The 26,477-nt window shown below is 35.8% G+C and overlaps 1 protein-coding gene across 2 annotated transcripts in view; it reads left to right on the forward strand.

Annotated features, from left to right (window-relative positions):
- fstl5 (follistatin-like 5) overlaps positions 1–26,477 on the forward strand; it is a 168,756-nt gene that overhangs the window by 107,965 nt on the left and 34,314 nt on the right. For both annotated transcript variants that reach the window (XM_053506475.1, XM_053506476.1), the window contains exons 7-10: positions 1,139–1,305; positions 11,772–11,892; positions 23,297–23,458; positions 25,216–25,350. In XM_053506475.1, the coding sequence (XP_053362450.1) occupies positions 1,139–1,305; positions 11,772–11,892; positions 23,297–23,458; positions 25,216–25,350 (585 nt within the window). The remainder of the gene's footprint in view (positions 1–1,138; positions 1,306–11,771; positions 11,893–23,296; positions 23,459–25,215; positions 25,351–26,477) is intronic.

The following is a 26,477-nucleotide window of genomic DNA, read 5'->3' on the forward strand; positions in this document are numbered from 1 at the left end:
GACCTACTCATCATCTCTGATCATTACACGCCTCCAGGAGCAGAACTAATTCAATGAGACCTTTTTGCCCAGCGGTACTCTCATTACGCTAAAGGGTACTCTTAGAGAAAGAGAGAGAGAGAAGGGAAGAGAAAGAGAGAGAGAGAGAGAGAGAGAGAGCGGTCGACAGTTAATAGTTTAAACCACACGCAGAGACATGACCTATGTAGAGGTGTGTTATGCATCACTGTCTTCATCTCCGGACATGACATGTGGTTCAGAAATCCAGATGGAGGTTTTGTGTGTGTGTGTGTGTGTGTGTGTGTGTGTGTTTCCTAGAGTTTGTGAGATTAACCAAAGCTTATTTTTCTGATTATAAGTAAAGATTTCTATAATAATTCAGTGTCACCACCAAAGTATCATTTCGAACGATCATTTTATCATAAATGTAGCAGGTGTATTGTTTAAAGTTTGTTCATTTAGATTTGAGCTGGACTTATTTACATTTACATTTGGGCATTTAGCAGACACTCTTATCCAGAGCGACTTACTTTTTTTTTTTTTTTTATCTCATTACACATCTGAGCAGTTGAGGGTTAAGGGCCTTGCTCAAGGGCCCAACAGTGGCAATTTGGTGGTTGTGGGGTTTGAACCTGGGATCTTCTGAACCGTAGTCCAATGCCTTAACCCTGGCTTATTATTACTATAAACTAAGTATGATGATTATTAGCTCATTAAACAAGGTCATTGTTGGCTCAGTGGCTCTGTAGGTTCCTTACTTGTCATGCGGAAGCCCGGTTCGATTCCCTGCCAATACCCAAACCCCAACCAATGGGATGGGAGGGTTGCATCAGGAAGTGCGAACCTGTGCCAAGTTGTTGTGTTTATCCGGTGATCCACTGTGCAATCCCTTGACGGGAGCGGCCAAAGGTCCAACAACTTTAGCTCGTAAAACACTTGTCTGACTAAAAGCTAATTCTGGGGTCAGTAACGTGACATGTGCCAGAAAAAATGAAGTAAACAAACCTGTATTATCATTCTCTATCATTTTTACACTTGCTTATGCGCTAACAACAAATATGATGTGATTTCCGCTATAACAGCTGCTTTAACATGATTACTAATTTTTGAGAGTAAAATAGAGATTTTTTTTTCTCAGGTGTGTATGACCTGAGGCTCGATGAAGATGAGAAGCTGATCATCACCACAATCATCGTGGGTCAGAGCGTCGTGCTGACGTGCGCCATCACTGGAGACAAGCGGCCGCCAATCATCTGGAGACGCAACAACCACACGCTTAACACGCTACAGCTGGAGGATATCAGTGTAAGTGCACACTGTATTATAGTAGACATAAACAATCCTACCTTCACCAGTATCAGACAGAAGAACATGCCATTTTGTAATTTAATTAATTTTATTAAATTATTACTCACTGACTGTAACAAAACATCCATGTTTTGAACAAAGCATGACATGTACCATACAGTAGCTGTATGAGTTTGATGTCAGAATGACGTCCCCTGATGATCTGATTGCATTGTGCAGTGAAGCAGATTGGTTTAAATGTGTCGAGAGGGTTTTTGAAGAATGTTGAAGCCTAAAGGACATTTACACTGTTACCGACAATGCAGTGAATCCAGCAATAATGAAAGACACGTCTATGATATGTACTGTGAAATATAACATTATGCAACTTGAATATCCAAAACAAAGGTATGTGGGATACTGTAGTGTAAGTGCTGTAGTCAATCAGTAAAAGAACCAGAAGTTACTATGCAGTATGTAAAATATGCACAAGAAATCTGCTTACAAGAGACATTAGATGCAGACGCTGTATGTATGCTGTAAACTGAAGGTTTTATATTGCTTATATTTCTCATGATGTTCAACAATCTTTGTCATTTAAAAGGTTGTGTGTGCAACAAAGCTCAACCCTTTTTTTTCTATTGATCTAATATGCTGCCACTTCTTCACAAAACTGTGGGAGATGGAGTTCTAGCCTTTTCAAAAAATCACAAAAATTCACACTTATGTAACAAAAACAAGTTCGACAAAATATTTTGGCTTCATTTCTGTTTTTTAACACACTTGTGAATCTTTAGGAAAAAAAAAAAAAACATGCACAAAATTTTCTCAATTAGTTTGCTTCTTGTTTCATTGAAAAAAAAAAAAGAACTGCAACAAATGGAGTACTCTCACACTGTTCGTCAATTTATTCTGAAGACATTCGTCTTGTGGAAAACTTGACATAGGCATGTCTGAAAGTATTAGAAGCAATTATTAACTTTTCAATTCCATCATCATGCATTCACTTATGTGGTGGTGGTGTAATATTGTAGTATATACTGTACAGCATTATATATATATATATATATATATATATATATATATATATATATATATATATACAATAATGTACAAAATATGTGCAGAATAACAGGATATATAATAAACAAAATATGAGTGTTTTAAGGGTAAAACTTAAGAACTATTCACTAACTCAGCATTTCATAATGCCTCAGGCTCAACACATGCAGCCAAAACACACATACTGCCAGTGGGATGTGGACGTACAGTGAGTCAGAGATGTTCACAAGTCACTGTATACAAGTCAGAGTCACGCCTCAGGTCCCTGAGCTGCAATCCTACATTCCGATGCCAAATTTATCACATATAGCACCTCCATATCCATCATGCTGTAAGTGAATGTTAAACCAAAGCCATATTATTTTAAGAAGAACCGCTCCTAGATCCAGAGCTTGCCTTCTAGCAGTCTCGGGCTCATTACACAGATCCGCCTACTCCTATGGCTTTCTTGCATACAAAGTACAATTGTCCTTATTATGAATATGGACTTGATTTGGACCAGCTTCTTAAACTGCCATAATAGACCGAGTTTAAATGAAAGTCCAAAACAAGCAAGGATGGTCATTTCATAACTATTTGTCGCTACCCTTTTTTTAAGCGGTTACCCCTCCCCCCCCCACCCCCACCCCCAAGCATGTGCCCTAAGAACATGCTGAGATTATTTAGCCTAAAACCAAAGGTTTCTGAGTCGTTCATGTTGGTTTGAATGCTGAATGGATCGAGTCGTGAACATTGATGTGGTTTCCTCCCAATTGGTCATGTAAAAAAAAAAAAAAAAACAGGAACTAAAATCTAAGATTTTGTTATAGTAAAAGTTTTAACAGAACCTAAATTATACACATAACACGGGTTCTTAGACAGCTAAAGATCTTTGCTCATGGGTGCAACAGTGGCAGTTTCATGGTGCCAGAGCTTGAATCCTTAAACTTCCAATCAATAACTCAAAACCTCGAGCCATCACAGTGCACGAAAAATATTTTCTTCACATATCCCAGCTTGTTAGGAAGTTGGAGTCAGAGCACAAGGACAGGCATGACACGCTCCCCCTGGAGCAGAGAAGGTTAAGCACCTTGCTCAGGGGTCAAGCAGCGGCAGCTTGGTGGTGCTAAGGGTTGAACTTTAGAACAGTAACCCAAAGCATTAACCGCTTAGGCACCATTAACCCAAAGGTCGTGCGTTGGCCCGTGCACATTGACAGTTCGTATTACACATTTTTAAAGTATGTTGGACATATTAAGATCCTCAGGGTAGGATATTTTCAAACATAAATCTTTCGTGTTTTGAGAATACCTATGTTTTTACAGTGTTACAGTTGTATATTACACAAAATTCAATATTATCACAATATTGAACACAATATAATCAGGATACCTCAGTGCCGATTATTTAAAAATTGTGATTCTATAAGTATATTGATTTTTTCAATATCCTGATTCAATATTAGATTTTGCCCCAATTTCTTTTACGATTTCTAACCTTTAAAAAAGTTTCATATTAATTAAACCGTTCCTTATAACATTAGTTTTCTCACTTTTAAACTATACAAACTAATACCAAATACAAAAGTATTAAAATGAAATTTCATAACATATCATGATCATAACATAATTAAAATGTCATCCGCCAGAATTATTATTTCTAAACAAAATTTGCAAATAATTCACTCAATAATTACCACTCGGGATGATTATGTGTTAATAATACAGAGTGTGCCACCTGTAGGATTATATGGAGCCTGTGATGTTTTACAGTACAACCTTAAACGCCGCCAAAGTCTTAAATCTCAACTTCTACAGTGAATGCTCGGGTTGAGCGACTGCAAGCATGTGGGCGTGTGTGACTTCTTCATATGCAGACATGTACAGTATGTGAAATCGGAGGCTTTTAACTGGCGCAACTTTTGGATGGTTTACCAGTCTGATTACCAGTCATGTATAAATGTATTGACTAAAAACCAGTCAATTCTGTTCACTGGCTGATCAACCAGTTTATCTTTATTATAAATGAATTTATTATTTCTATTATGATTATGGTGATGATTATTATTATTATTTCGGACTCAGTAGGGCGATACGTGAATCACTACACAAAAGAACCGCGATTCATAACTTAATCCCCCATCGTTACTAATCACATATAATGAAAAGCATAAATTATTAATTCCAAATAAGGAATTAACCAGATTTCAGATTGTACAGTTATTTCTTAGATCACTTATCTAAATCCATTGACATTAATATGTTTATACATATAAAAGAGGAGTTTTTTTCCCCCCTGCTATCAGTCATGTTATTTAAACATTGTTAGGCTGCTAGTTTTGTGCTACTTTTCACGACTTCTTTCTTTCCTCCACTTCTGACTCGGATAGCCGTAGGAGCCACATCACTCATCATGGCTCTGACTCAAAAGTAACACTCTATTATGAGCCAAACAGGAAGTGCTTAAGGAGAGTAGAGTAGCTCTGAGCTCTGGCAGCCTTTCACTCTGTGTTGGAGTTAGACTGCCAAAGCAATCACGAGAACTGAGAAGGGTGCTTAGAGCACATAAAAGGATAAGAAAAGTAAATAAGTAATGCTTGCTAGGAGCTATGAAGAACTGCGGCGAGGACCGAAAGACCCATCCGTCCGCTGCAAAAGGAACACGTTGGTTGAGGTGCCGTGTTCCTGGCTCACCTCGGCATCTGGTCTGTAATTGAAGTCAACAATGCATACTGACTTAGCACTGGATTGATGCTCGAGCGGCTAAACTAACATGAAATGCTGATGAGTGGGTGAGAAGCTTGGCTGAGATGATTATCTGAACTTTCACTCTTTCACACGGAACTTTTTAAGGCTAAAATGAGTTGAAGCACGTTCGCAATAGCTGTGTCGTGACACAAGAAGAGGTTCGTGGAGAATCGTGAAAAAAAAAAGGGGCACAAAGACATGCTGACATGCCTGCCTTTTAAAAAGAGTGACTCATGGAAGAGGGGGCGCTATTATAGGGAACGTAATCAAGAACAGGGTGGGATGATGTGGATAGGTTGATTATTTTCCACTTACTCCATTTCACAGCAGTTTGTGAACAGATGTTTAAAGTTGTGGATTATCCATAAAGCTATTCCTGCAGAATATTTCCCATTATAACTTACGTTATAGCACTGTACGCTATAATGTTATACTGTAGACCATCATAGGATTATTGCATAGAGACTCAGTGATTAAACCAGCACCAGCATAATCTACAGTTTAAACTCAGACTTTTAAGTGCAAGGCTTCAAAGTTTGTCATGACCTGGTCTGGGATCAGACTTGTTAGTCCCTGCGGAGAAACTTTTCAGGAAGTGCTTTTTTTTCTGTGCTTTATGTCTTGTGAGATTTACAGCAAACATGAAGGTCAGGATCTGGGCATCCTGTTTTTTTTTGCACACCCTCATTTATCAGACATTCTCCCAAACTCATTTTTATTTGTGGCCAAGGCCTGTTTTGGTTTCAATAAACCTTTACCTTGAATGCATTTTTTAGTTATTGCCACTTTCTAGTACACATGTGTAGTAAAATCAGAAAAAAAGGTTCCCGAAGGTCTTTGGGTGATTAACGGTTCTAACTTTCCAGGTTTCTTCTTCTATAACACTTTGCTAGTCTATATTAGGATTTCTTAGGAAGTCCAGTGAGACCGAAAACGAATCCGTTATGGCTCTGGGTTCCACCTTTCATAAGGGATATTCAAGTCAAACTGGGATTTGTGATGAAATTTCTTTTGAATTAAGGCATCAAGTTGATTACAGAAGCGATGATGGGACTCTCAGCCGCAGTGAAACAACTGAGGGGTGCAAACATTTTAAAGAAGGCCGTACTGTACAGTACATTCATACTGTAAATCGCCACCTCCCTGTACAGTCCTGACCTCACTCCAAGCTATTTCTACATGTTTGGGCCAGTAAAGGAGGTCCTGGGAGGCCAGAGTTTCCGACATGAGGCACCAGGGTGATCATGGCTCCAGCATACTGAGAAAACCTTTTACCTCCATGGTATCTAAGCACTTGTAAAATGCTGGGATAAGTGCATTAGTGTAGCAGGGGATTAAATAGAGACATAAAAGTATTTTTTTCACTTTCATAAATGTGTTCTGTTATTCTGCAAAACCAAAATTCCCAATTTGTCATGAACACCATCATACTTTGGTATTTGCATTTATCAGTGGCAATTTATTATAGATTAATTAATGTCTTAATAGAAAACAGTTTGGAGATCAGTTTGTGATATCTGAGCGGCACGGTGGCTTAGTGGTTAGCACTGTCTCCTTCCACCTCCAGGATCGGGGTTCGATTCACACCTCGGGGTCTGTGTGCAAAGAGTTTGAAAGTTTTCCCCGTGCTTGGTGGGTTTCCACTGCGGTCTAAAGACATGCAGATTAGTCTAATTGGCGTTCCCAAATGGCCTGTAGTGTGTGTGAATGACAATCCCCAGGGTAGGGAGAATCTGTAACCTGATTCAGATATATGACTTATTATTCCTGCTGAATTGGTCTTGATACATTTAATATCTAACAAAGAAAACCTATTTGTCATATTGCTATGAATTACCCAAAAATGATTATTGTTTTTGCAATAATTATGCAACTTGAGAATGCCATTTTATGGCTCTCATCCTACCCCACTGTATTGACTGGTTTATTCCGATTAATATAAGCTATTAGTCTCTCACTTCCTGTACTGATTCTTGTGTTTCTGCCTTTAATTATTGATCCAGTGCTCAGTAACGAAAGGCAAGAAAGCGTTTGCAAGCCTCCAGTGGCTTCAACAGTTCAATAAATGAGTGGATTTCCACATCAACCTGAGCAGGATTTGAAGCGAAAGCCGCTTAGGCACATTAAATGTGAAAATGAAATCTTGCCGTGTGTTGCATCAGTGGGTGCAGCCGCAACTGTCAGGGGAAAAGTGTGAACTTGTGAATCTCTTTGGGTTGCTTCCTCTGGACAATTTTTACACAAGAGCTGGAATATCGAAACAGCATACATAATCGAGTACACATCTTTCTGTTTTAACTGTGGTGATGGCAATTCATGATGCGGCAAAATGTTTAAATAAGATTTCTGGAAATTTTTAGTGATTAAAGTCGAATCTGAAAATTTTATATGCTATGATTCTTCAATTTCTGTAGTTTATACATATACAGTACTATGCAAAGTCTGAGGCCACGCATCATTTCTTCATATGAAATATATTTAAATGAAATGATGTAGATTCAATAAAAAAAACAGGAACAAATATTTTATTGTAAAACCTGCAAAGTGCCAAAAGACATAATTTACAAATTGGTTGTTTATGTTACAGCCTCAGCAGTGACCTCATTTCCCCCGTTTGTTTGTTCCAACCATACAGCCTGATCATCTGTCAGCATCTGCATATGTTTCTCACTGGTTCATGCCCTAAGTTAAATTGTATTATTATTATTATTATTATTATTATTATTATTAAATAATTCATAGGTTCATTCATATAGGTCACTGTGTGTCTTAAAAAAAAACAAAAAGTCATTTGGGAAGCCTGGAGAACTATTCCTCAAGTCTACATTAAAAATACAAAAAAGGCCGTCTCTATGGAAGCAAAATATAAAGAAATCAGGTGTAGCTCAAGACTTTTGCACAGCATTGTATACAGTATATACGGTTACGCTAAGCCGTATGGCGTTTATAATAGATAAAGTGTATACGCTAAAAATCTGGATTTGTTCTTATCAGATACTGATGCTATAACCAATGGTTATTAATCATTACCAAAGATAATTAGGAAACATTTATAAAAAACAGATTGCCAACACCTCTCAAAACTTATCACAGAATTGACCAATTATTTAAAGTATTATGCTTTTAATATTAAAAGACATAATACTTTTTAACTTTTTATAATCATATTTAATCTCAAGTTCAGTCCTGTTATCACCTACAATTTATTAACAGCCCTTCTCTCATATTTTTTTGTCTTGAAATTAACAGAAAAAAAAACCTGTAATATTTTCAAGGAAGCCTAAAAAACGACATTTGTAAATTTCTAATGGCGGAAAATGTAACGTGCTGTAACTGGAGACTCCTTTCATAATTGTTTAAAAAATATTCATATATAACAAAGATTATCCATCTTTTGATTATTTTTATCCATTTTTTTATGATTTCACTGTAACATTTAAAATCTAAAAGTCAACTGACGGTGTTGTACGTTTTTAAAACACACCTGTGTAATTAAATTGCAGGCGCAGTAATGTACAGTATATGCATTTGATAATGTATTAGTTAAATTGCGGTGATATAAAACAATCAGAATGAAGAATTTAAAAGCACTGTGGTATAAAATGTAATGTGTGGATTTTTGAACATTTTTGAGTTGCTAGTTTATTAAACACACCAGTGTAGTATAAGTAAGAACTCTGTGCACTCTGAGCTCTCCAACACTAAAGTGAATCTAATCCCTAATCTCTTTTCTCTACTGCTTTTCTTCCCACTAGATCCCTCCACAGGTAGGTTTCCTCACTCTGTCTCGAGGTCTGCATGCCTTCAGTCCACTACAATCTCCAAGCCCTGAAGCTGATCTGACATTACATTAAGATTTTGGGATTTAACTGAGGTCTGGGTGATTGGGGTTCAGAGTCGATGGCTGTGTCAGAGGCTTTATTTTCTCCTATACGCTTCTGCTATATGGGAGTTAATAGAGTTTTATCTGAGCAGCGTATTGCTTTTTTCAACTCAGTTTAGAAGTGAGGAGAGAGGAGGGCAGCCAGGGGCAAATTTGGGTCTTCAGAGAGATTATTGCCTATTAATATACCTTCAGCTTAACTTTTCTCTAGTTATATTCACTGCCTCTGTAACTTTTTCTCTACAGCTCTCGGACAGACAGAAAGAAAAAGAGAACATGATGTTTTAAAAAAAATTACATTTAAAAAAGGTGAAATAAGGACACCATCATTTCTTACAAAGCTCGTAGTAAGGGAGGCAAAAAAATTTAAACGCACTATATTTAATATATACAGGTCTAAATGAAAATCTTATGGATTTAAAGAAGGAAAGCAAATATATCTTTATTGTATAATGAAAAAAAAAATTCAATATTACAACTTACTCAAATATCTTTTTAGTGTATGCAGAAGATGTTAGTGCTTTTTGAGTCTGCAGATTGTTCCAGAATATCTAAATCAGTTAAATAAGAAGAAAAGAAAAAAAGAAAGAAAGAAATATTTTAAGTTTTTTTTTTTTCGAGTCTAAATTAATTAATATAATTTATATTAATATTATTCATTAACAATGACAAAAACTTGTCATTTGTTTTTTTGGGGGGGTTATTTATTTTAATTGGGTAGTTAGTTTTTTTGTCAGACATAGGGTTTTTTTTTATTTAGTTTTATCTTCAGATTAAGTAAGCAGTTATAATAATAATAATAATAATAATAATAATAATAAATCATGGTTTTTAACCAAGCAGTGTTTTTTATTGAGCCAACACTTTGAGCATTTCATAAATGTTCACTAGTCACTATTTCTAAGCTTTGACCCTTAAGGTGTCACACATTGTCTATGGAAAGCCACAGAAGTCAGAAACTATGGAGGGCCAAATCAAGCTATTTCCAGAGTTATTTCATATGGTAGTTTGTGCTTTGACTCTTGTATTTTTTGTCCCCAGAGGACACCATAAGAAACATTCAAATTATATATAAAAAAAAATAATAAATAAACAAAGAAACTTTTTCCATATTTGGTCATTGCTTCCTGTTAACATCAACCTAGTATGATTAGTTTTTCATGCTCCTTTAAATTCCCTCTACTTTATTTGGGGCATTTATTTTAATGTGTTTCTAAGTCTTCCATCATGATATTGCTTTCCTAGTCATTAGTTTAAAACAGGCCTAATGATATATTGCTCTACTGCACTTGGTTCCACATTACAGAACAATGGTCATTATTTACTCTTTAGCTTTGTTTAAAAGTTACATTCTGCACATAAATCCTGTTTACATGTGGATTATTTTTTTTGACTGGCCTGACTCGCCTGGGATGGTACGCTCTACGCTGTTATAGGGAGCTTTAAATTAACCAATTAATCAGAACAGGAAAGAAAATAAACGTCAGTAAAAATGAGTAAGAATAGAGGGAAAAATCAGTTCTCAGAGAAACGGCTGAATGGGTGTCAGTGGCTGTGTGGAGCTGTGATCTCAACGACAGCACGTCTCGTAGTTTTCAGGTTATTGCACAAGAAAATTAATTTGCCTCCGGGTGTTTCGTATCATTTTGTCTGATTCGCTGTTTCATCCTGTTTGCTGTCACAGTCACGTTGTGGATGTTGAGTCTGAAGGGTATTCCGTTAGAGAAAAATAATCAACGAGGGACTGGGGCGATTCCGTCACTACCATGAAGTTGATTCTTTTCCACAAACAGCACAACCTGATCTGTTTTATACATTTAATACCATAATAATACAGCCAGAATTTGTGATCATACTTTCTAATGCATTTATACAAAATGTCTAAAATGTCAGAAAACAATGGGGATACTATTTATTATGTTGAACAAATTTCTCCTCATTCCAATAAACAAATAAATCTACTGGGTAAATGCATAGAGTGTAAAAATTAACATGTAGCATACTGTAAATATTAACTAAAAAAGCATATATTAGTCAGCCTCTCTTTTGATTTCTGACTTTTCAGACAACCTGTGCTGGAACATCTAACTGATCCATCCATCCATCCATCCATCCATCCAATCTATCTATCTATCTATCTATCTATCTATCTATCTATCTATCTATCTATCTATCTATCTATCTATCGAATTAGCTCTGCAAAAGACTTGAGTGCTCTCATTTCTAGATCTAGATAGATAGATAGATAGATAGACTGACTTCATGTTAGGATTAAAAAAGTTTTAAGTTTAAATTTTTACAATATGTCCAAAAATAGGGTTATTAGTTTTATATTTGATGCAATAATCTCATTAGGAGACATAATAAATAACATTTCTTTAATTAAAAAAAATAATAAAATATTGTTTGCTTCTTATTTATGTATTTATTTATTTATAGTTATTTCAGTTTCATTTGCTTATTTCTGCTTAAATATGTACTTGGGACTCCAAGTAATGCAAATGCAATCCATTTTTTATTGACTGAATGTCTCTCTCACTCTCTCTCTCTCTCTCACTCTCTCTCTCTTTCTCTCTCTACTTGCACACATTCTCTTTTATTTGCTGATTTACTTAGTGTCTGTGCCTTTTGTAATTTATCCAATTAATTTAATTTGCCTTATTGTGATTCAAGTGTTGTGCCAGTCTGTACTGCCACCACATTCATTCAATTCCTCAAAAGACTTTTTTGTGTTTTTTTTTTTTTTTTTTTGGCTTTTTGTCTTTAGCATCATGTTTTTAAATTTCAGTTAAATCTGTCTGTTTATTTCACAGGATTTCGGCGATGATGGAAGTCTGTACATCACCAAGGTGACCACCACTCACATGGGCAACTACACCTGCCATGCTGACGGATACGAGATGCTCTTCCAGACACACACCTTGCAGGTGAATGGTATGTAAGAGCGAAAGCCAGAAACTCACATGCACACTCATACTGCAATACCCCAGGGGGAACTATTAAGATTAATACGACACTGCTGTGCAATCCTCTTAATCCTGAAGAAATCCACAGGTTGCTAATTTAAAGTAATACAAAATTCACTTCTTGTCATTTTACTGTAGATGTTCAGATGAGTCTCCAGTACTGTATATGTGTACAAACAGAAATGTGAGAAAACAATTTCTCTGCTTTTTCTATCCTGTTACCATTTTTTTTTTTTATGTCTTCTAATGTGACCTCATATTGTTGTGTGTGCTAGTGTGGGGATATTAAAGGGCCACCAAGTTCATTATATTATGTGTATGGAAGACCATACGAGTGATTCTGCAGACTGTTTTCAACACTTTTTTTTTTCTTTTAAACAACTTTTTTTTCTTTTTTTAACACAACTTTTTTTCTTCTCCATGCTTCTTTTTTTATTTTATTTTTAATGCAGCGTTTCTCTTTTCTTTTCACACTTTGTCCCTACACCAGAGCGGCTCGCTCCATACCTTTTAACTACCTAAATGTCCGCTTTGCTGCATGCTGAATCTATATACTGTAGGCACACACCCAGGTTTCGCGCATCTGCTCTGATTACCGTCACGGTGGGGTTGCCTAGCAACCATGTGTGATGTTAGCTGCGGGTCTGTCTGCCTGGAAATTCATGGTGTAGCTACCCACGGGTTTGCATGTCGCGTGACCCGCCGCGTTATATAAATAAGCCCCAGCGGCATGTTTCTTAGCTCTGCTGTTCTCTGGCGAGGGATGACTCAGCAGTAGCTCATTGACATAGACACTGAAACAGCATGTTCAGAAAAGGAATGAAACAAATTGAGTTTGTAGTATTGTAATGCATTATCTGAAGATTATTTTAGCTTCAACATTAACATGAACACTTTGGGAAGATTCAAGACCTGTATAAACTTATTAAAAAAATAGCAAGACCTTCAAAATGAGTGCTTTACCTTAGAGCACTAACACTGGAGACTCCTTACAAAGGACTGAAACCACCATGATCATCCCTATGTAAGGTTTCCAATTTTTTATAATGTTTACTTTTGGCCCACAGTCAAACCTTTACCATACTGATGCTTGGAATCCTCTCTAAGTAAAACATATAAATAAATAAAAATTTTAATTGTGACTATAAACCATGGAGATAAATAGATTGGATACCAAGACGGCAAAACTACTGAAAAAGACGTTTGTGTGAGTATCCTAGACCGGGAACGAGTTAAAGACTTAAAGCAATGACTTTTAATAGTATTTCCCACCCAATTATAATAGTCATTTTAAAACTTCAAACGCAATATACTTAGGAGTTTGTTATCATTAAAGTCACCAATTTTCCTTGAAATGGGAAATCCAGTGGAGCGAAGAAATTCAACAGCATGTTTAAGTAGACTACATTGTGTTGTCACACCTTCCTCTGACATCTAGCTGAAAACTAGCGGATTCATTAAGCTGCCCTGTTAGACTTTTCACAACGCCGCACCTGACATCCAATTTAAAGTAACACAGAGCGATCTAAACAAGGATGTGTTAATGACTTCTGCCTGAAAGAAATGCCTGATGAAAAGAAGTATTTATTTATACAAGGTTACCATTTCTGCCAGTGAATCAGACAGGGTTAGACGTATCAGCGAATGTGGTGAGTCCCTTTAAGAAACGACTTACGGTCTAGAAATGGTGAAAATAAAGGGAGGGAGATTCAACATATACACCAAAAATACATTGAATGTATTGCCAAGCTGGCAAATATTACGGTAATTTTAAGCAATGACATAATCCTATATGCAGTAACCGGGGATGCTTGAAGGTATTACATACATCGATTGATAATATGGTCCAATGTCAGTCGATAAGGCAAGACAGTACGTACATGTGAATAAGATAATTAAAAGTAAAAAGTTATCACAATTAATCTTTGCAAGTTGATTGTTGTTATTGTTAAACAAAACATTTTTGTATTTTATGGTATGTGAACGCACATCATGCCAGCTGATGACATTTTATCATACCACCGCTAATACAGTGTTAGGGATGGCATAACACGCTCGGAGGAAAGCACTCTCCGCCCCTCCACTTGCATGGTTTATCCATGATTTGCTAGCTCCACTATGATTAATGTGACAGAGAACATAGCCAGGTGTGCTCTCTAGACTCCCTCTAGGCTATGAATGCCTGCAGCATCACCCAGGAACGATCCAAAGCATGGAAACGGCGCTAAGCATGGGAATCAAACCATGACCATCTGCATGGCAGACAAGACTCCTAGCATTGACTCACCGATGCAAGTGACATTATCCATTAAAAGGAGTAAAAAACAAAAAGATGACAGTATTAAAGCTAATAGAATACCAACAGCTTACTAAGTTGAGCAGAAAGATTTAAAGCTGTGTTTACAATTCTCACAAGTCCAGACTGTTGCCTCCAAGCTGTGCTCTCAAAATATGATTTCAAAATAATTTACAGTAATTCTACAGCAAACAGTTTTCTGCCTTTGGAGTTGTTGTGAACATATTAGCTGATTGAAGCTCTTGGATAAAGCACTAATTATTGTATGCTTGGAATATACAGTAAAGGCCTTTTATATGAGATTTATCATTTTTTAGCCCCCTATATGAACATTAATGTTCAGTTTTCTTATTAAAACCACAATTGTATCTTGTGTTTAAATGAGAAGTCAGAACTCCAATTGGGAAACAACCAGGTTAAGCAGGTGCTTAATGTCGATTTCTTGGCTGATTATTGTGAGAGATTCTTTGTGGTCCACTGCCATTATTTATTTAACAAAACTGAAGCCAAAAAGGGGGAAAAAAATAAACTAAAATAGCTTGTAGATCCACCTTTAGCAGTAATAGCTTAAAGTAATAATTTTCTGTATGACTTTATCAGTCTCTCACATCATTGTAGAGGAATTTTGGCCCATTCGTCTTTACAACATCGCTTCAGTTTATTGGGGTTTTGGGGCATTCACCCAGACTTAGACTAGGCTATTCTGATGTAGATTTTACCAGTGTGCTTTAGATCATTGTCCTGTTCCATGTAGCTTTACCTCTCAGACAGATGGCTTCACATTTTTCTCTAGAATACTCTGATTTATAAAGTTTATGGTTGACTTAATGACTTGAAGGTGCCCAGGTCCTGTGGCTGCAAAACGAGCCCAAATCATCTCCCCTCCACCACCGTACTTGACAGTGGGTATGAGGTATTTCTTTTAAAATGCTGTTTGGGTTTTGCCAAATATGGCACTGGGCATTAAGGCCAAACAACTCCACTTTGGTCTCATTTGTCCATAGGGCATAGTCCCAGAAGTCTTGGTTGCATGCAGTTTTGTGAACCACAGTCATGCTTTCACCTTCTTTTTAAGACAGGAGAGCCTTTCTTCTGGCAACCCTTCCAAACAAACCATACTGTATATGTTTATTCTTATTCTAATTGTGCCTTCTTTTAATTGTGTGTCTGACTTTCATGTGAATGTCCTTGGATGTCTACTTCTAGGATGATTGGCAACTGTCTTGAATGCTTTCCACGGGTGAATAATCTTTTTTACTGTAGAAACCGTTTGAAAATGGTTGTATAACACTGTTTTAGATGTAGCAACGATTGCTTCTCTAAGACCTTTGCTTATGTCTTTCCCTCTCGGCATTGTGAGAAAGAGAGAGAGAGAAAGTAATAAATCTGCAAAAAAGTAATAAATCTGCAAATAAAAACCATTTAATTATATTTTTTCATGATTTAAATTTTCATTTTTTGAGTTCATTCTTTCCATTCGTTTTCCTAAAAGGAAACATTAGCCACGGTAAAAAAAAAAAAGGAGAGATTCCGAAAAAATTTATTTGGAGTTACTGTATTTCCGTCATTTAAATGAGTCCCTATTGTGCATGTATAAAAAAAAAAAAAAAGGCAATCGGAATGTGACCTGACTGCGGAATGTGACCGCCCCTAATGTGTGACCTCATATAAAAGCTCCCGCAGCTCGTTGCTCAGCGCTGCTGTTCTCTGGTGTGGTGGCAATTTTTTAGTACGTAGGTCATTTACATAAAAACTGAAATGATGCTTTAGTTAAAAAAAGGAGTGGAACAGGAGGAGTTAGAGGTTTGAAAAATGCCAAATTTTAGGTAAATTTCATCTAAATCTAAATTAACATACTTTGGGGTGCTTTTAGACCTATGTTAACTTGTTAAAGAAATAGTAAACTATGGGACCTTTAAAAGATATGGTTACAGTTTTTAAATTACTGTACAGTACATAACCACATAACTAAGCCTTTGTTTTTTTAAACACCCCACCAGGTTTTAAATTTTTAATTTGGAAATGTGTATAAACTTTGAGTATAAACTCAAATTCTTTTTTTTTTTTGCTTTTTTTTTTTTTTTAGCTCTAATTCCTACATTTGTAAACAAACTCATTTTTGAAGAGCAGATGTGAATACTGATTATGCCCTAAAAAAAAAAAAAAAAAAAAAAAGCAAACACGAGTTTATTTTGTCTCGGGCAGCACCTGCAAACTTTGTTTTGTCTCATAAATTTCTCTGGTAGAGATCAGCATATGTTTGGTGTGTGGGCATCTCACACTACGCTCTCAGCCTCTCATTATTAGCAACCTAAACACTCGTGCAAACCGAAGTGGGTTTAACAATAAGATCATTTTAATTGCCTGAAAAACAAATTAGGCTTCCTCAGGAGGCTGTTGTCAGGCCATTGTTTTTGCATGCGAGGAAAGGAAAGGAAATTAGGATGACATGTGTTGCCCCTTTTGTGCAGAGACCCAGGAAGAGTGCAGAGGTCTTTTGCCAGTGTGTCGCTAAATAATGCACCATGACAGCCAGGAGCCGTGGAATATTATGAATATGTGCTCATTTTCCGTTTTTATCAGAGCACTACGCAGACCGAGATCACTGAGTAGAGGATCCGATGTGTTTTTAATTAGGTAAAACTACTGGAGTGTTCTCTAGTCTCTTAAATAATTGACCCAATCACTATTTTGATTTCATTTAAAGTACTTCAACTCATAACCTTAACGCTCCTATTAGAGATCTAACAGCTGAGCTCTAACTGTATAAGGAAACTGAAAAAAAAAAAAAACAAGATTTAAATTTTACAGACTGTTTTATTTTCACTTCATGACTCCTGTACACAGTTTAAAACCCATAATGTGATCTGAATTATGAAGTATCTGAACCTGAATGGAGGTTAAGGAAATTGACTAAAGTAGGTGCATGACCAGTAAATCCATAAGGATTTTAGCGTAATGACTTCTAATCAAATCTAATGTCACGTAGAAGAGAACTGGTTCCATCAGGAGTCTAATCCCTTGAGGATACTTTTTTAAATCCTGTCTTAGGGAATCTTTCCTATCCGCATTCACCTCTGATTTGCTCATTAGGGATTGTAACCCTGTAAAGCTGCCTTGGGACAATGCTTATTATTTCAATAAAAAAGGGCCATACAAGTGAAATTGAGTTGATTGAACTGAAGTAACCATAGCCCATTCTAAGGGACTGGTCACTAAGCAATTTATTCTCAAAGGAATTAAATGATTCAGTCCCACACCACAAAGTCCTACGCTCTTTAGACTTTTATAGACTTTTATGTCCGACAATCTAATCACAGACTTCCTATCTAACATTCTGTAGAGGCCGAATTAGCACAACTTTTTATATTCGCAGTAATGCACTTACACAATAAACTTCTAAGAAAGATTTTTAATACAGTCAAAACATACTGTTCAAGAAATTTACAGTAAACGTCATCAATGCCAGCCTTAGCAACTGAATTTCTGGCATTTTTGCTTATTATATATATAATAAAATCAAAGGGGGTTTCAAGGGTGTATTAACTGCTCAAGGAAATCAGATCCTTTTATTCAGGAAATAAAAGGAAAAAAAAATAACACCTAATGTTCTCTTGTGGATTAACATGTAAAATGAAATAAATGAAATCCTAATTTTTAGGGTAATACAAAATAGAATATTACATAAATAATAAATAATAAAATGAAATAAAAATTAAATCCAGCATCTGAGTTTTGACTGCGCGTTCTGGTTAATATTTAATTATGACTCTTCTAAAGTCACTATTCATACTAGGTATGATTAGGGCATTCTGCCGGATTCGGTCATAGGGTGTATGGACAAACATTTTGTGAGGTTTATTGAAAAGCTCAACTGTTAGAGCTCTGGTCGTCAAAAATCTTTCATCTTTCTAACAGAGTCTGGCAGTTGGTCAGAACATGCCGACTTACCTCAGTTACCCCAAGCTAGCTAGCTAAGCAAAAATGCTAAGGTCTCTAACATAACCTTTACATTGCATTTGACTGAACTCGGTCATTCATACCCTACACATCGTCCCATATCAACTCATATTGACTACATTTTTCATAGTCAGTTAAGCTGCAACGTTTCCAGTTGGTTGCTAAGCTAAAGTGACGAAATGCAGAAGGCTGGCGGTTTGACACCTGCAGTGCAGACGTCGCCCAAATCGACCACGCTCCTAATTATACAGTTAATTTTATAAAGATAATTTTATGCCCTAATGTAATTTTAACTAATGAATTGCATATAAATTCACCCCATATAGCTGTCATGCCTATGAATTCATCTTGTAAATTTGGACAATTTAACATGAGGTATGTGGGGATTGACTTATTTTTGAAGGAACTACATGTCAGATGCTACTCTAAGATCAGACGTTTAGAAGGGCTCTGTCCCTAATAATAATGTAACATGTATAGTGTCTTGCTATTAATGCCTTGCAATTATTATTTTCTACTTAATATTACTTTATTATTCTGAGTTTATTTCTAAACTAGCCTTTTTAAACTATCATACACACTATTATCGTGATAATTTACCATAGAGTGCGTAATTTAAGTGTTCAGAGTGTGTGTGTGTGTGTGTGTGTGTGTGTGTGTGTGTGTACGCATGCACCGCCTTGCTATCACTCAAATTCTCAACCCAGATTCCCGAAACAAAGGTCATCGCTGCAGACTCTTGCAAAAGAAGACGATCTGCTCGCGTAATGCAGGAGGGTTGGTAGGTTTTAGTCTGGGATAGACTCCAGCCCCCGGGAACGTGTATAAATGATACAGTGGTATAGACGATGAGTGAACGAGTGAGAATATGCAGGGCATTAGGCACCTTCTCACTTTCTGCTGTGGTTATTTTGCGCTCTTTCTCTCTCTCTTTTTCTTTTGTATAGGTTTGTATAAAAACTTTTGTATAGCTATCTACAGAAAAAAATACAATCATTTCAGTTGACTGTCCATAAGCCTAATGTTAATATATCCGAATAAATCAGAATAAGAAACTGACTATTATGGAGTTAATTGTGCTAATTTAGTTACCTGTCACTATAAAAAAAATAATAATAATGATGCATTATGTTTTTCGTTATCTTTATGGTGCTAGAAATCCAAGGGTCTAAAATCGCCTAGGAACTGCACGCTTGGCACTTCGGCATTGGGCCAATGTTTCAGAACCAGAGGTTGGCCCTTGGTTTGTGTCCACAATAAGCTCTGGCTCCACAAAAAAAAAAAATGCAACTTGCTATAATAAATAAATAAAACTGTTGTTCTTTGCATGCATAAAGAACCAAATTGTGACTGTCAAATATGTTCAGCTGCTTGTCAGCCCATATGTGTGGCACATCCCTGAATTAATTATAGGATAGTATTTAATTTACATTTAATTAGAGTATTGATTTAAACAGCTTTCTAATTAGAGATGGACTACTTTATATTCCAGAGGGACCGTGGCTTTGTAGTTGGTGAACAACTGACAGATAAATAACATCATGATTGAGCTTGTCGTCATTAAATATTTCAAACATACAGTTATACAGTTTATTATCGATTGTGGTTTGATCTTAATAACAAAAGAGTTGATTACTTAATCATCATTTAGGAAGCTCTATTCGAGGAAATTTGTGTACGACTGATTTATATAATGTAAAATGGAAAAAAACAACAACACATTAAAGATAAGTTTGTATTATATTGTATTGTTGTACTGAAAAGAGAAAGACACTAAAACATATAAAAACCTGGATCATCATTTAAAATGTTACCAAAACAAAAAGTGAATGTACAGTAATGTTCTTAAAATATCCAAAAAGTTAAGATTTTTTAAAGTACTGCCATTTATAGCTTACAATAAAGCACCTATAATGTTATTTTGCACCTATAAAGTGCAAAATAACAGAACACAGCTATGAGATTAAAAACCTTCTTTATTCCTCTATATAATCCTCTGCTACACTAATGCACTTTTCTCAGAGGTTCACTAGAGGTTGGACACCATCAAGGTAGAAAGTTTTTTCAGCATGCTGAAGCCATAATCGGACAGCCTGCTTCACATCTGAAACGCTGGCTCTCAACCGAGGTCCTGTAATTTCCATGCGGTGTTGGTGAATGATTGTGTGTGCAGTTCCCGCAGACAAATACATCTGTTCTGCAAGTTGGTGACAAGGTATCCTTCAATTTTCAAGGATCAGGCATTTCACCCGCAGAATGTTCACAGGAACGACTGCAGTGGGCTCCGAGCCACCTCAGCCGGGATCGTCATTCATGGACGGACCGCCTCACTTAAAACGTTTGCACCATTCACATGTTTAACTGCAGCTTAGAGTCTCATCACTGTACTGTTCTTAAAGTCTGTAAATGTCAATTGCTTTTATGGCTCCACTTGAAAAAATTTTTATCGCAAGTATGTAAGTCTGTATATAAATATCCTATTAAGATGAATAAAAAGGTAATAATAATGACACATAATAATGACTTGAACAGCTAATGTCATCTCATCTTAATCCAAACAAGATAAACTGTACCTAAGAGTGTGCAAGACTTTATAAACAAACTTCTAAAGTAATCCAGATGAACTGCTAGATCGAAATGGACCTTACTTCAAACAGGATGGAGATTTTATAACTTAAACAAATTAATATTTAATCTCCCGTGGTATTACATTGCTCATCAGATGAGGTGACTTTAATTCAGCAATTACTGCAATACGCTCCTCATCATTAAATCTTTCAAACACATTAGCTCAAGTGTGATGAGGCTCGGAGGCAGCAGTCATTTAGGATTTGTTCTTGGGGGGAAAAAATGCATAACCAGAGAATGCTAATTCAGGAGTTTGCAAGCACTTTCTGATGAAAGTGAAGGTTTCAATTGCCTTTAATCACTTCCTATAAAGAATAAAGAATCTACATAATTCAGTCAATCTGATAAAAAATAAATAAATAAATAAATAAATAATTATGATCCATTATGTAGTTTAAGTTAAAAGACATAAAATTGAAGCAAAACTTTAAAACTTTTACAACATTAAAGATGAAGTGAACACTTCTCTATATTCTGTTGATTATCAGTGGATTTTAATATTCATAAATGTATATAATTAAACTTATTGTAGATAATTACATAAAGTTATTTGTGCCTATTATATAATATTGATAAAAAAAAATTAAACCACCACTATCACCACCCCCACTACTACTACTCCTTATTATTATTATTAGTAGTAGTAGTAGTATTTATATGATTTAAATGATTGTGTTGCACAATATTTTTAATTCAGTGAAAAAAATATATATTTCTTATGTTAAATTATTCTAAATAAGATACAGTTAGATTAGATCGGTAAATTGTGTACACTTCAGCTTCTGGGAAAATGTGAGATGTTTCCTTCCATTGGTAACATTGATATTTTTGTAGAATTGTAGTAATAATAATAATAATAATAATAATAATAATAATAATAAGTAGAGAGGTACATTTTCTGTAAAAAAAAAAAAAAAAAAATGTGAGTGGTGCTTGCCATAGCAAAACTTCCCTTCTTTTTTTACTCACTCCCATGTCTCTATGACAACGGGATCCACAGTTAGGTTTAGTTTCAAAGTTTCTATGGAAGTTATACCATAGCAGGAAATGCAACTGTGAGAACTTCCTGTTTCAGTGGGGAGTACCTTCACCATTATATGTCAGTGGGGCAAATTTGGGCACCTTTTGTGCCCCAGGGGTAAAGCCTATACCCTCTTATGGGGTATGATCTTGCAAAGTCTCTTAAATTGCTACAAAACTCTTTCTCTTAGAATTCGTCAAAATTGGTCTCAATGTTACGTCTATGCAATTTTTGGGGGGCCAAGCACCACTAATAATAATAATAATAATCATCATAATAGTAACAGTTTTTTATTTTTTATTTTTTTCTCACCTCTTTATTCTATAATGCTTTTGGCTAACTACCTTATTTTCCTTCTTTCTTACTTCTGTATTTTCTGCCTTTCTTTCTTGTAATAATAATAATAATAATAATAATAATAATAATAACAGTTTCCTGGAAACTAAACAGTCCTATTATACTAATATGTGTATGTGTAGTACTGTATGTGGTCCTTAAAACATAGAATTCTACTGTATTTTGTCATAAACTGTCATTTTAAAGAAGTATAAATTCAAGGTAGTTTTATTCAGGAAAGCATTCTGGCATTTCCCAGAAAAATAAATTCATCTCCTTCATTTAAATATCTGCCTTTGAGCTGTGTATAATAACCTCGATAGTGAACTCCTCACATTCTGCCATCCTGCTTCATCCTCATCCAAGTCATACCACTCCTTTGTCATCTACATTTTCAACTCTCTCTCTCTCTCTCTCTTTCACATCCCTGCATTCCCCTATGGGAAACAGGAAGCTGGAGCAGATGGTAGAGGATGTTCCCCACTTCTCTTGCGGTCTAACACTCATGCATTAAAAAAGAGAAACACACTCAGTCCCCTCCAAACGTCCTCAGTCTAATGCACCAATCTGTCATGCTCTCCTCCTGCCTGGCCTCAATTAGAGCTGACACCAATACATCTGTCTGCGTCGAGCGAACATTGCATGTCACGTTCAATATCAGACGTCTTAGCCGGGTTCTTCGGCTTCTTTCCTAGTGTAGCGGTTTCGCTCTTTGTGCATCGAATACACAATACCTCATTTAAATAATTTTTGATACTTCACAGAGGTCCAGGCTCCACAGAAAGGTCCCGCTTCCTGCTCTCGCTCCCAGGTGTGCGTCTCTCCCAGCACTCGGCGCTGCTCCTTTTAAAAATCGATGGCTCCTTTACAGCGGTCTTCTTCTCTGTTTATCTAGCTCATTTATTTGCCAGGGTGCTGCAAGGCTTTCGCCGTGTCAATGAGATCATTTTCCTTCCAGACAGGAAATGAAATTGGCATCCGTTCCAATAAAGAGCCGGACTTTCTTTAATCCCCAACGAGCATAAAGCTATGAGATGGCAAATGCATGAAGCTATAATTTTATTAATTTCCCACGCTTCTGAACTCAGTGATTCAGGCTGTAATCCTCTCTGTCTCCGTCCTCTTCCTCAGTTCCTCCTGTGATCCGGGTGTATCCGGAGAGTCAGGCTCGTGAACCGGGGGTCACTGCCAGTCTGAGGTGTCACGCAGAGGGGATTCCTGACCCACAGCTGTCCTGGTTGAAGAACGGCATGGACATTTCTACTAAACTATCCAAACAGCTCACACTGCAAGGTGACACTATAATCAAACTATACATATTAAACTCTAATTTATAGTACCATAGAATAGAAACTATTTTGCTTCCTTCCTTCCTTCCTTTCTTTTTTTTTCTTTTTATGTTATATTATCTCTCACTACATTAATTGCATTTTCACTTATCTCTTTAATTGTTTCTTTCAAACTGTCATTTCTTTCCTCAATTGCTTACTTTCTTCCTTCTGCCTTTCTTCCTTGGTTTTGTTTTTCTTTATTTCCTTCTTTTTATTTTTTATTTCTTACTTGCTTTCTACTCTATTGTATGTCTTTAAAAAACATTTTGTCATCTTTTTATTTCATAATGTTTTTGAATTACTTTCTTCCCTCCTTCCTTCATAAGAGATGATCCCTCTTTTTCCACACTATATTTTCCCGTGTTACTGAAACCATTCTTCTTCATTTATTTTTCTTAATCCCATTTTTCTAGCATTTTTTTGTATTTTAGGACAATTTTTCTTTCTTTAAATTGTCTTTCTTTTTATGGTACAGTATATTATCTTTCAATATGTTTATTGCATTTTTTTCTAACCTATCTCTCTAAGAATTTGAAAGTCTTTCTTTCTTTTTTCTTTCTGCCTTCCATTCTGCCTTTCTTCCCTGTTTTTTCTCTACATATTTTTCTATCTTTCCAAGTCTTTCTTATTTTCTTTCTTGTCTTTACTTTTTAATTTAATTTTTTTACTTGCTTTCTACTTGATTTCATGTTTTTTTTTTTTTATATACCTTTTATCACCTGTTAATTCCATAATGCTTTTGGCTACCTAACTTCCTTTCCTTCTTTCTTCCTTCCGTATTCTCTGCCTTTCTTTCTTGTTTTTTTTTTCTACACAGTACTATATTCTCTATCCTACATACCAGCACCTTGTTTTTACTTTTTTATTTTAATTACTTACTTGCTTTCTACCCTGTTTTATGGCTTTTTAGGATTTTTTTTCTTTCTTTAAATGTTCTTTCTTTCTTTCTTTCTTTCTTTCTTACTTTCTTTCATACTCTTTCCTTTCTTTTATCCTTCTGTTATTTCCTGTCATTTCATTCATTTTATCCATTTATTTTCTTTGTTTTATATTTTGTTTCTTTTGGCTTTTTCTTTACTTATTTCCCTTCTCTTTGCATTTTTTAAAATTATTTTTCTTTAATTGTTCATTTGTTCTCTCATTCTTATTTCCCTTCTTTCTTAAGATTTTACACTCTCTACACACAATTAGAAACCTCATATCACAACAGCACCGTGGAGTTTCACTGCTGAAAACATGAAAACATTTGATCAGAGCAGGACTGTGCTTAGATGAACAGAAGCAAAGTTTCAGTCTTTCTGTTCTGACGCTTTGATGCTGCAGATGCACCCATCACATCTTGTTTTTCTCTGATGAATTATTTTGCTCCAGGGCCTGATGCGTGAGAATAACTGACATGTTTTTTAGGATCTAGATCTTTCGAATTCTTAAACCTTTCCCAGTAGGCCCGTAATCAATCCTTGAGGGCAGCTATTCAAACAAGACTCAACATGACAACCTGGAAGCAGCATGAGTTTCTCAATTGCTCTCCAAAACACACTAACTGTCCCATTAGAGAAGTTTTATTGAAGTAGAATTGCTTCAAGTGTCCAAGTGTTAAAGCCATGAATGAATGTACGTGTGTGTGTGTGTGTGTGTGTGTGTGCACATGTGTGATTTGTTATGCTTTTAGTATTTCATTTTTTGTCTCTAATGTCCCATTTTTGTGTCTTCTGTTAGCTAATGGAAGTGAAGTGCACATCAGTAACGTTCACTTCGAGGACACCGGAGCGTACACATGCATCGCTCGTAACGACGCCGGGGTGGATGAAGACATCTCATCTTTATTTGTAGAGGATTCTGCACGAAAGTCATGTAAGTTTAACTCTCTGACTTTTTGGTTGCACTTTTTTCATCATGCTTTTAAAAAATATATGTAAATTATGGTTTAGTGGGCGTGGCTTGCTTGAGTTGTAGGCAGTGCTTAAATCATCGCTAATTTAATGTCATACATTGAGGATCAATTCCAAACAACAGATTAGAACAACTGTATGCGTAATTTATGCACAATTATACGATATGGTAAAATTTTTTTTTATAAAATGATTATTAGATTATTAGCATCGGTGAACGTTAAAACAAAAAACATTTAATGACTATAATCCTCCTCAGTTAAAGTGTACATTATTGATGTTTCAGCCAGCTAGCAATTAATCATGCTAGCCTAACATGTTTTACTCTACCTATTAGCTAGCTAACATTTCCAATTCCACATTACAGTAGAACGATAACATAAAAATGGAATAAAAATAAAAATGTAAGATAATCTAATTAAATAGTTCTGTTCTTTTTTCTTTTTTTTGTTGTCTTCTACTTTTTATTTTAATTTCTTACTTGCTTTTTACAGTAAGTCCCCAACTTTAGAACGACTTTCATTCCAGAAACAAGTTTGTACACTAAAAATATTGTATATAATTGTAAATATTGGTACTGTATCTGGTACACGTAAGCTACTTCCGCATTTTGTTCGCATCTACAAATTTTCTTACATCCGCGGTCTGTTTGTATCTGCGGAAATTCGTAACTCGAACGTTTGTAAGTTGGGGACTTACTGTATACTGCTTTTTAAACATTTGTTTACATTTTTCATTATTTTACTATTTTGTCTCAAGCTTTCCTTTTTTCAATAATTACATTTTTTATTGTATAATGCTTTTGCCTATTTTGTTTTATAAATAAATAATAGGTACAATTCCTGGAGAAAAGTTAGTGTTCAACGGCATATCGCGTTTTGAAAGCAAAACATTGAAACAATTTGTTCTGAGCCTGTATATTACCAGATTGACGATTACCTTCGATATCAGAGAGAGAGGAAGTGTGTGTGTGAGCGACAAAATGAGTGAGTCAAGGGGGTGTGGCTTGGGCCACTGGCAGCAGCTGCCCCTCCCCCCGCAAGCGAATCTCACAGACACAGAGAATATATCCAGTACAAACTTAAATGC

This window comes from Clarias gariepinus, chromosome 10 (genome assembly GCF_024256425.1).
Source record: "Clarias gariepinus isolate MV-2021 ecotype Netherlands chromosome 10, CGAR_prim_01v2, whole genome shotgun sequence".
Taxonomy (NCBI): Eukaryota; Metazoa; Chordata; class Actinopteri; order Siluriformes; family Clariidae; genus Clarias; species Clarias gariepinus.